The sequence below is a fragment of the Phaethon lepturus genome, unplaced genomic scaffold (assembly GCF_000687285.1).
Source record: "Phaethon lepturus isolate BGI_N335 unplaced genomic scaffold, ASM68728v1 scaffold5180, whole genome shotgun sequence".
Taxonomy (NCBI): Eukaryota; Metazoa; Chordata; class Aves; order Phaethontiformes; family Phaethontidae; genus Phaethon; species Phaethon lepturus.
The window spans coordinates 3,907-15,552 of NW_010512483.1; the positions used below are offsets into that span (position 1 = coordinate 3,907).

At 43.4% G+C, this 11,646-nt stretch overlaps 1 protein-coding gene across 1 annotated transcript; it reads left to right on the forward strand.

Annotated features, from left to right (window-relative positions):
- The first annotated feature begins 1,466 nt into the window (after positions 1–1,466).
- On the forward strand, positions 1,467–11,412 carry KLHL31 (kelch-like family member 31). The gene is made up of 3 exons (XM_010287217.1): positions 1,467–1,641; positions 3,954–5,157; positions 10,680–11,412. Exons 2-3 carry the CDS (start codon positions 3,986–3,988, stop codon positions 11,410–11,412), a joined length of 1,905 nt encoding a protein of 634 aa, XP_010285519.1. The 5' UTR covers positions 1,467–1,641; positions 3,954–3,985.
- The last annotated feature ends 234 nt before the right edge of the window (positions 11,413–11,646 follow it).

An 11,646-nucleotide genomic window follows, 5' to 3' on the forward strand; every position in this document is an offset into this window, starting at 1 on the left:
TTATAATTAGATTGAACTGGTAAATTAAAATATATAGAGATGAGCTAAGTTGATGATAGATGTCATCCTATGTATTAAATTGATGTTATTCTGAGTTTTATATTTGAGGCTCTCTACATGTGAGAAAAAAATACATAGTATAGTAAGGAAAAGTTCCTAAAACATGTCTTAAAAATAAGGCTTCGTCCTTAATTTTTCACAGCTGTGGCCCTTTTTTTCATAAGGAAAACTGGTTACCTTGTTGGTGTCGAGAGGGTTTGGCTTTAGGTCCCTCTCCTTCACCCTCATTTCACCCGTTTGATCGCCTCCAATTCCCTATTCTGTTCTGTCCTGTCATTTTTAGGCTTGTAAATTTTTCTAACACTGGGGGAGCAGCGCCCTTTTGTTCAAAATGGCAAGTGTTGCAGCAGTTGTTGTAATAGCCCATCCAAGCCTGGAGGCAATCAAATAAATCTGCCAGGTTAAACATTACACAAAGTACAGCCAAGAGAAAATCTTCCCTTTCTCTGACTTCCACTTCCTCCAATATCGTTCCCTTCCCATGCAGTCACTCAGACCTCTTTTATCTCTCCTCTGGGATGAAATTCTCCTGGGATGTGGAGGTGTGGCTTTATATTATTCCTGAGCTTGACTGGCAAGAGGTGGAAGTAAACTGTTCTGGTGTATGTGTACCCACAAGTTAGGATGCCTTCTTACAAGACAGAAGATCAAAGTTCACATCTCTCTGCAAATACATCAGGGGATGTGAGCCAGTGTCCGTGAATGCCGGGGCAAATCTTTACAGAAGCAGCAACCTAACTCCAAGAAATAGGACATGGCTTTGAATCCCCATCAGCCAGTCTCCTTCCTTCCCAGGTTAAGCACCGAAATCCTAAGGCAGTGGAACTGAAGTGCCAGCTTTTCCTTGGCAGTCCCTGCTGGTTATTTTAGATCATAGAATAATATCATCACAGAATGGTTTGGGTTGGAAGGGACTTTCAAAGATCATGCAGTCCCAACCCCCCTGCCATGGGACATCTTTCAATAGGTCAAGTCGCTCAAAGCCCCATCCATCCTGATCTTGAACACTTCCAGGGATGGGGTATCCACAACTTCTCTGGGCAACCTGTTCTAGTGTCTCACCACCCTCATCATAAAAAATGTCTTCTTTATGTCCAATCTAAACCTGTCCCTGCTCGAGCATACTGGCTTTTGTCCAAGGACCCACTTTAGAGGCGAGCAACCCAGTGGTCCACCCTACACTTACCTGGGACAATTATTACCTGCTGTGGATCTACCATCTTCACCTTCCTCTCCCTTTCCGCCCTTGTACCTGTGCATTTGGAGGGTCCAGGCTGGTCCCCCCAGCTTCCAGAGGCCAGGCAGCTGAGCTCCCGTGGCTGGGCAGAGGCAGGGAGCAAGGCACGCAGAGGAGGGGTCATTTTAAAGAGCACCCAAGCACAGGCTCCGGTCTCTTTTGCTCGCTGTGACGGGAAAGTGTCACACTGGAAACCACAAGCTGGGACTTACCAAGCAGCCTCTGATCTTTTTCTTTCTTTTTCCCTACCTTTCCTCTCTTGTTGTCTTCTCATTTTTCCAAGGAAGAGGCATTTTCACTGACAGCTTCTTGGACAGCTCTGAGACACCATTTTCCTGCGGAGGGTAAGGGATTTTTAACTCTTCACTTTTGACAGTGGTTAGAAGTAACATTTTAAAGGAGGGGGGATGCATTTGAATGGTTTGAATGCATTGTTTTGGGACCCCGAGTGTCCTTTGGCATGAGTTGTTCTTAAGCTAAAATAAATCAGGTGAAAGCAAACAGCTATAGAAAACCAAATCAGCCAGGGTTTTCAAAGTTTAGTAAGTTGGATTTATTACAGGGTTGTTTGATTTGTTTTCACTGGTTTTGCATGTCCTGTCACTTATGTGCTTATACATTAAACTAGCTGGTGACATTTCTGCTGATGGAAAAGTGTTTTTCAGGAAAAAACATTAGAGAGTGGACATTTTTGAACAGAGCGCTTAAAATGTCACGGATTTAAATGAGCTCTGCCATGATGCAGTGAGGCAATAAACATTAAGTGCTGCATGTATTAAAATTTTTAAGTTATGGGTCTCTCAAAATATTTAGAACCACAAATATGACTGCCAAAAGAATATGCCCTTGCCAGCTATAAAGTTGTGGCTATTAATGTGCAAAGCTCTAACTATGTGGATAACATACAAAGACATCCAAAAGTTTTGCTTTGCTTTTATTCTATGCCAACAAATATACACTACACTTGGCAATATTACAGTTTTTTTTCAGCAAATGTTGTGTTAAACGAGTAAGTATACTAAAACACCAGCTATACCTTTGACTGAACCTGTCTTAAAATGGCAAGCTGCTGGGAGGTTGCTATTCTGGGAGGTGACTCTGATAGGTCTCAACAGATGCAGCTCCTGGAATGCAGCCGGAGTGGGGCGAACGGGGCAGCAGCTGACCCCCGGCACTGGCACACCGACATTTCGGGGATCGCAGCTCACGTCAGCACGAGCTGACACTGACACTTTCGGCACACATGGTCTTCTCCCTCACCTGCTCTGCGCATGGTTGTCACCCCACAACAGCAGCAAAAAAAATCTTGGTGCTCACAGGCAGCAACCGTTCCTTCCTGAAATTAAATTACTGTTTTGTGACATGCTGCGTGCTGAAGGAAAAATCGATGTGCTGAGATTTTCGATTGAATTATTACCGGAGTTTTTTTATTAAGTTATGTAAAATAATCCAGTCATTTGTTTTATTGTTAGGTAGCATTTCTTTAAGAATAAGTGCAAAGATCACAGAGAAAAGTAGCTGGTGTAAATTGTTTTAAAATCAATGGCTATATTGAAGATAAATGCTATATTTGAATATATTTGAATGCCGATCTCAGCAATTCTGGTTTAATTGTGTTATTGAAGATCAATGCTTTCCTTCAAGGCGTATTTGTATACACATATATTTATTTGGCATAGCTCCTTTGAAGATTACTTAGGGGCCATCTAACATTGCATTTGACAAAAACTTGGCTCTTCATTTCAGGAAGAGCTGGAACTTGCCTAGAGTTGATAAGTCTAATTCAAATATCTGTTCTAACATAACTCCGTGGGAGTAATTATTAATCTCCACACATAAAGAACTTGTTTAAAGTAACACATCCTGCTAGTGTTTGCATGACATTTTTCTGAAATAAAAGTTAGACAAAATCCTAAATGTAGGATTATAAAATTCAAATTACTGATATTGAAAAGCAAGCAAAGTATGCTATGAGTAGAATGTATTTGTGAATCTGACATGGGAAGTAGAATATCATCAGCCTAGAAAATCAAAACTTACAAAAACCAGGAAACAAATTGGAGCAGATACTAAATCTAAAATCAACATGATGTCACACTAAAATTCACTTTGTCTTTATGTCTTATGTTGCTTTTTTTTTTTAAAGAATTTCTCCACTCTTAATATTTCCTGGTCAAATTCTAAACTCACCTGTAAGTCTGTGCTAACCCTGGAGTAAGGATGGACAAAGTTGGGGGCCCATATCTTTCCTGTGCTTCAGACTAACGAATTCGTATCTAGAGCCTGGCTGATTTAAATGTATATTTACAAAACTTTACACTCTGGCAAACTCTTTAATGTTTAGAAAGAGAATTGTACTCTTTGGATGTGGTGACAGTAGGGGAATGTTATTTTTATGACCTTGTTATTATAAAAAAGGAATTATTTTTAGGTGTTGTGGGTGTATTCTTCACAATTTGAGTATCCATTGTTACTAATAAGCAGCCATACTACAATTTAGGACAGTATAATAGTTCTTAGGAAGAAATGTTATCCTTTCTGTTTTGGTTTTGTGGCATTTTTATGTATTGACAAAGGTTAGATTTGTTGCATAATCACTCCACTATTACATTTCACAACTGCAGCATAGCTCTAAATGTTTTAATTTTATTTTTAGCAAACTCTTGGCTGTAATATTTCATTGCAGTCATGGCCCCTAAGAAGAAGAATGTCAAGAAGAACAAAGCAGATATCAATGAAATGACTATCATTGTGGAAGATGGCCCCCTCAGTAAACTAAATGGCTTGAATGGACTCTTGGATGGAGGAAATGGTTTCAGCTGCATCTCATCTGAAGTTTCTGACCCAACATATAGCCCAAATCTCTTGGAAGGTCTAAGCAGAATGAGACAAGAAAATTTTCTTTGTGACTTGACTATCAGTACCAAAACCAAATCCTTCAATGTTCATAAGGTGGTGATGGCTTCAAGCAGTGACTACTTTCACAACATCTTAAAGAAAGATCCATCCACTCAAAGAGTAGACCTCAATGACATTTCCCCGTTGGGTCTAGCTACTGTTATCACCTATGCTTACACTGGAAAACTTACTCTCTCACTTTATACGATAGGTAGTATTATTTCCACAGCAATTTATCTACAGATTCACACCCTTGTAAAGATGTGCTGTGATTTTCTAATCCAAGAAATCAGCGTTGAGAATTGTATGTACATTGCCAATATTGCAGAAACTTATGGACTAAAAACAACAAAAGAAGCAGCACACAAATTTATTAGAGACAACTTCATTGAATTTTCAGAAACGGATCAGTTCTTAAAACTTACTTTTGATCAGATTAATGAACTTCTTGCAGATGACGACTTGCAGTTGCCTTCTGAAATTGTTGCATTCCAGATTGCAATAAAATGGCTGGAATTTGACCAAAAAAGAGTAAAGTTTGCTGCAGATCTCTTAGGTAACATCCGTTTTGGTACCATCTCAGCCCAAGACCTTGTCAATTATGTTCAAACTGTGCCGAGAATGATGCAAGATGCAGACTGCCATAAGCTCCTAGTGGATGCCATGAACTATCATTTGCTTCCCTACCACCAGAATACACTGCAGTCCAGAAGAACAAGGATCCGTGGAGGTTTCAGAGTCTTAGTTACTGTTGGGGGACGCCCTGCTCTAACAGAAAAGTCTCTTAGCAGAGACATCTTGTACAGAGATCCTGACAATGGATGGAAGAAGCTGAGTGAAATGCCTGCTAAAAGTTTTAATCAGTGTGTGACAGTGATGGACGGATTTCTCTATGTGGCCGGTGGGGAAGACCAGAATGATGCCAGGAACCAAGCCAAGCATGCAGTCAGCAATTTCTGCAGGTAAACGGTTATTTATTTAAAAGGGATGGAGAGATCAGTTCCACACAATGCGGGTAGATACAACAATCTGGTTTGTGACGTGCGGCGTGAACTGGTCAGATAAATAGAAAGGGGACGGGGTTGGGGAAGTATGGATGCTATTCTGTATTAAAGTTTGAATTAACAGAAATATGCATCTGAAGTTATGCAAAAACTTCACCATGGTTACACATGCACAATGAGAAGTAAGAAAAACCAAGAAAACTTACTCCAAGTGGAGGAAATAAATAGGAACATAAATAGCAGGTTCTGGGATATTCTAAGGTACCATTGAAATGCACAAAATCAGACAAGGTGAGACTTTTTAAATTTCAACAGCTTCTGATGCCTCACAGAAAGTTCTGCAAAACACCGTTTAGATATTATAATCTTGGCTTTCTATGCACCATTCGCCCTATTTTCAACAGCTTTTATACTGCATTTCATAACCTTTAGCTTTTTTATTTATCAAGAGTTTAAAAACAATGTCACCTCTCTTGAAGGCTATATTTCTCTTCTACAATGTACTCCAAATAGTATCTCACTTCTGAAATATTACAGTTCCTATCTATAGTCATCCAAGGACTGCACTGGTGATAGCAAGCTCAGAAAGCTAACATGCAGTAGTCAGATGGGTGATACTAGTTTTTAAATAGTTCAGCCAAAAAGCTGAGAGCACACAATAGCTTGAAGCAAAGTCTGGAGGTGAGACAACTCAGCTTTTCATTTAATAGAGGAGGGGGATAAATGATGGTCTCAGAAGAGAATTCAGAACAGTTATACTGCTAATAGATCATGGTCTTTCTTGATTTAAAGATGAGTGGGAATGTGACCTCATCATTAGTCTTAGAGTCTTAGAGTCTTAGACAGCAAGACTCAATAGGATCAAACCCCATGTACTGCCAGTTGCTTTCTTAACAGAATAGAATCATAGAATAGTTTGGGTTGGAAGGGACCTTTGAAGGTCATCTAGTGCAACCCCCCTGCCAATGCGCAGGGACATCTTCAACTAGATGAGGTTGCTCAGAGCCCTGTCCAACCTGACCTGGAATGTTGCCAGGGATAGAGCATCTACCACCTCTCTGGGAAACCTGTGCCAGGGTTTCACCACTCTCATTGTCAAAAATTTTTTCCTTCTATCTGGTCAAAATCTGCCTTCTTCTAGTTTAAAACCATTACCCTTTGTCCTGTTGCAACAAGCCCTGCTAAACAATTTGTCCCCATCTTTCTTATAGGCCCCCTTTAAGTACTGGAAGGCTGCAATAAGGTCTCCCCGGAGCCTTCTCTTCTCTAGGCTGAACAACCCCAACTCTCTCAGCCTGTCCTGAAAGGAGAGTTGTTTCATCCCTCGAATCATTCCTGTGGCCCTCCTCTGGACCCTCTCCAACAGGTCCATGTCTTTCCTGTGCTGAGGGCTCCAGAGCTGGATGCAGGACTCCAGGTAGGGTCTCACCAGAGCAGAGTAGAGGGGCAGAATCCCATCCCTCGAACTGCAGGCTGTGCTTCTTTGGATGCAGCTCAGGATACAGTTGGCCTTCTCAGGTGCTAGCACACATTGCCAGCTCATGTCCAGCTTTTCATCCAACAGTACCCCAAGTCCTTCTGCGCAGGGCTGCTCTCATTCCCTTCATCCCCCAGCCTGGATTGATACTGGGGGTTTCGCCGACCCATGTGCAGGACCCTGCACTTGGCTTTGTTGAACCTCCTGAGGTTCACACAGGCCCATTCCTTGAGCTTGTCCAGGTCCCTCTGGATGGCATCCTCAAGCATGTCAGCCACACCACTCAGCTTGGTGTCGCCTGCAAACTTGCTGAGGATGCACTCAATCCCACTGTCTAGGTCATTAATGAAGATATGAAAGAGTACTGGTCCCAGTATGGACCCCTGAGGGACACCACGTATCACCGATCTCCACCTGGACGTTGAGCCATTGACCACTACCCTCTGGATGCAACCATCCAACCAATTCCTCATCCATCCAACAGTCTACCCATCAAATCCATATCTCTCTAATTTAGAGAGAAGGCAGGGGGACACTGTGTCAAAAGCCTTACAGAAGTCCAGGTAGATGACATCCCTAGCTCTTCCCTTGTCCACTGATGTGGTCACTCCATCATAGAAGGCCACTAGGTTGGTCAAGCAGGACTTGCCCTTGGTGGAGGCATGCTGGCTGTCTTGAATCACCTCCCTGCCCTCCATGTGCTTTAGCATAGATTCTAGGAGGATCTGTTCTATGATCTTTCCAGGTGCAGAGGTGAGGCTGATGGGTCAGTAGTTCCCAGGGTCCTCCTTGCTACCCTTTTTAAAAATGGGTGCAATGTTTCCCTTTCTCCAGTCACCACAGACTTCACCTGACTGCCATGAGTTTTCAAGTATCATGGAGAGTGGCTTGGCAACTACATCAGCCAATCCCCTCAGGACTCTGGGATGCATCTGATCAGGTCCAATAGGTTTATGTATCTTCAGGTTCCTCAGGTGGTCTTGAACCTGATCTTCTCTTACAGTGGGAGGGACTTTGCTCCTCAGTCCCCATCTTGCAGTCCATCTACTTGAGAGGTGTGGGAAGAGAAACTGCCAGTGAAGACCGAGACACAGAAGTTGTTGAGTACCTCAGCCTTCTCCTCGTCTGTTGTTACCAGTCTGCCAGTCTTACTCATCAGGGGCTGTACGCTTTCTTTCACCTTCCTTTTCTGGCTGATAGAAGAAGGGCTGAAGCCCTTCTGATTATTCTTTGCATCCTTTGTGAAGTTCAGCTCCAGCCACACCTTGGCCTTCCTGACCCCATCCCTATGCAACCAGGCAGCATCCCTGTACTCTTCCCAGGGTAACTGTCCCTGCTTCCACTGCCTGTGCATTTCCTTCTTGCCCTTTAGTTTGCCCAGCAGGTCTCCACTCAGCCATGCTGGTCTCTTGCCTTCCTTTCCTGATTTCTGACACCTGGGGATCGAGAGCTCTTGCGCTCTGTGAAAAGCATCCTTAAAGATCTGCCAGCTCTGTTCTGCTCCCTTGTCCCCGAGGGCAGTTTCCCGGGGATCCTATTGACTAACTCCCTGAAGAGCCGGAATCTTTCTTTCCTAAAATTCAGGGTCCTGACTTTACACTTCGCCTGCCCCATATCCCTCAGGACTACAAACTCCACCAGTGCATGATCACTGCAGCCCAGGCTGCCTCCAATCCTGATGTCACCAATTAGCTCACTGGCGTTGGTGACCAACAGGTCCAAGTAAGGAATCCGTTCTGGTAGGGCTGTCTGTTACCTAGCTTAAGAGTAATCCTCCATGCACTCTAAGAGTCTCCTGGATTGCCTACAGCACGTTGTGCTACTTTTCCAGCAGATGTCGGGGTGGTTTAAGTCCCCCAGCAGGACGAGAGCCTGCGAGCACGATGCCTCCTGTATCTAGAGTAAGAAGGTTTCGTCAGCAGACTCCCTGTGATTGGGCAGCCTGTAGTGGACACCAACCACAAGGTTCCCTTTGTTGCCAACGTCTCTGATTCTTACCCATAAGCTTTCCACCTGCTTGTGGCTATTCTTCAGAGACAGCTCTTCAGACTCTAGCCATTTCTTGATGCCCTTCCTGAATAGCTGGAGCTACACTCCAGTCATGGGATTCGTCCCACCAAGTTTCAGTAATGGCAACTAGGTCGTAGCTTTCAAGCAATATAGTGGCTTGCAACTCCTCTTGTTTGTGGCCTATGCTGCGTGCATTGGTGTGGAGGCACTTCAGCTGGGCTGTTGGCCATGTCACCTTCTTAGAGGAACACCCCTTAATTCCTTTGAGGTCTTTGACTGGTGTTTCCCTGTTGTCTCCTATTACCTCTGGAGCCCCTGGCTCATCTCCATAAGACTTGAAGTATGCTGCAATATAGCCAGCATGTCTCAGAGCAACAGTCTGAGGGCCCTCACTACCACCCCATCCCTCTAATCTTGGTGTGTCATCCCACAGCTTGTCATGGGCAAGCCTGAAATTATCACCGTCCCCCTTCAAGTCTTGTTTAAAGCTCTGTCAATGAGTCCCACTAGCTTGCGAGCAAAGATCCTCTTCCCCCTTTGAGAAAGGTGAATCCCATCTGATGCCAGCAAGCCTGATGCTGTGTAGGCCATCCTATTACCAAAAAAACCCAAAATTGTAGTGGTGACACTATCCACAGAGCCATGTATTAATAGACTGGGTCAATCTGGTTTTTTTACAATGTCACTGCCCACAACTGGAAGGAGAGAGGAAAAAGTAGCCTGTGCACCAGATTCCCTTATCAACCATCCCAAGGCCCTGAAGTCTCTTTTGATCACCTATAGACTACATGTTGTGGCTTCGTTGCCACCCACATGGAAGAGCAGTTTATCTACTAAGAGACTACGGACATACAATGGCAATACACAGCCTCAGTCCTACCAATGCTTCCTTTCCTGCTCCCAGAAGGAACATTCAGATAACCTCTCCTGAAGACACCAACCAACATGCGAAGTTAATGAATAAGGAACCTTCTGTAGATCATTTTTATTGTGTAATCTACTTTGTCAGAAAAATATCTCACATAAAGGAGATTATGCTGTTGCTTTCCCGACCTTCTGCTCTTAAGCTGTCTCACACTCTCACAAGGAGCTGTGTACTCAGTACACACCTTGGTGGTGGGGAGGAGGTGAAAGAATCCTCGTGGTCCATGGCTGAATGGGTTCTGCTCCCTATTCTGCCATTAACCTCGAGCATGTCAAGTCACGTCAATCAGTACGTCTGTGGGCTTGCTTTCAGAGCTGCAGATGACAATGCAGGAGCTGCAGATGACAATGCAGTATGACAGCTAACAATTATTATTTACTTTCCCATATTCTTTTTCTTGTGTGATTCTCTGGTCGCCTCAGCATAGAACAGGAAAAATGTATGGGCCTACTAATGTACTCCACTTAACTCCTTCAGGAGTCAAAATTTGCTATTTCCTATTTCAAAATTGCTCATTTAAATGTCAAGGACAGAGAATGTTATTTAAATAGGCATGGTGTTAGGAAGCAAAGATGTTATTTCCACATAATTCTTATTCCATATAAGTGGCAGGGAAAGAATACTTACCATTCTGAAAGTACTAAAAAGATGGAAGTATAAATCACCACCTAACATTTTTTAAAACTCTGAGTAAATTTTTACATCTTTGCTGTAGATGTGAATTGCAAAAAACTTCTAAAATTTCTATTGTATGTTGAAAGTATCTCTTTCCAATATTTTGATGAGGTTATTATACAAAATCAAATTACAGAAAGGAGTCAGATTCACTTTATTGAAATAATACCAGGTTTGAATGATACAAACACATTTTTTCTCCAATCAAAAACTAAATTTATTTGGAAATTTAACCAGGAATACCAGTTTCATTCCACTGACTTCTAATGGGCTGAATAAATAATTAAAATTTTAGCAACCCTGCAGCTGCAGCCATAGCGGGATAGAGACAGGACTATAGAATTTAGCAGAGCAGTATGTGAGATAGTTACCCTCTTTTTTTAATGCTTTCAGATACGATCCTCGTTTCAACACCTGGATTCACCTGGCAAACATGAATCAGCGACGCACCCACTTTAGCCTGAATGTGTTCAATGGCCTCCTTTTTGCAGTGGGTGGTCGCAACTCTGAGGGGTGCCTCTCCTCTGTTGAGTGCTATGCGCCTGCAACTAATCAGTGGCAGATGAAGGCACCCCTGGAGGTGCCCAGGTGCTGCCATGCCAGCGCGGTGGTGGATGGCCGGATCCTGGTCACGGGAGGTTACATTAACAACGCTTACTCTCGCTCGGTGTGCATGTACGACCCCAGCAAAGACAGCTGGCAGGATAAGTCCAGCCTTAGCACCCCAAGGGGGTGGCACTGCGCAGTGGCCCTTCTGGAGAGGGTCTACGTCATGGGTGGGTCTCAACTAGGGGGGCGAGCCGAAAGGGTCGACGTTCTCCCGGTGGAGTGTTACAGTCCTTACACAGGGCAGTGGAGTTACGTGGCGCCACTTCAAACCGGAGTTAGTACGGCTGGTGCCTCCACCCTTAACGGGAAAATTTACTTAGTGGGTGGCTGGAATGAAATAGAGAAAAAGTATAAGAAGTGCATTCAGTGCTATAACCCAGATCTTAATGAATGGACAGAGGAAGATGAGCTGCCTGAGGCCACTGTGGGCGTATCCTGTTGTACAATATCCATGCCCAACACCAAGACAAGGGAGTCCAGGGCCAGCTCAGTCTCTTCTGTCCCAGTCAGTATTTAAATACGGGTCTAACCAGCAATAAGTAAAAATGTTTACCAGCACAGCAGTATAATTAACCCTTTAAGTAGCATTTTTCTGCTTATGTGGAAAAAAAATAATTGGCTTTGCAACAGCTTTAACAGTGCAAATTGGCCAGTTTTCATTATCTTTAATACAAAGTGGCATGAAACACCATTAGGGATAAGATGAATTTTCTTAGCAGGAAGACAGTTAACCCATAACTGCAGAATTTCA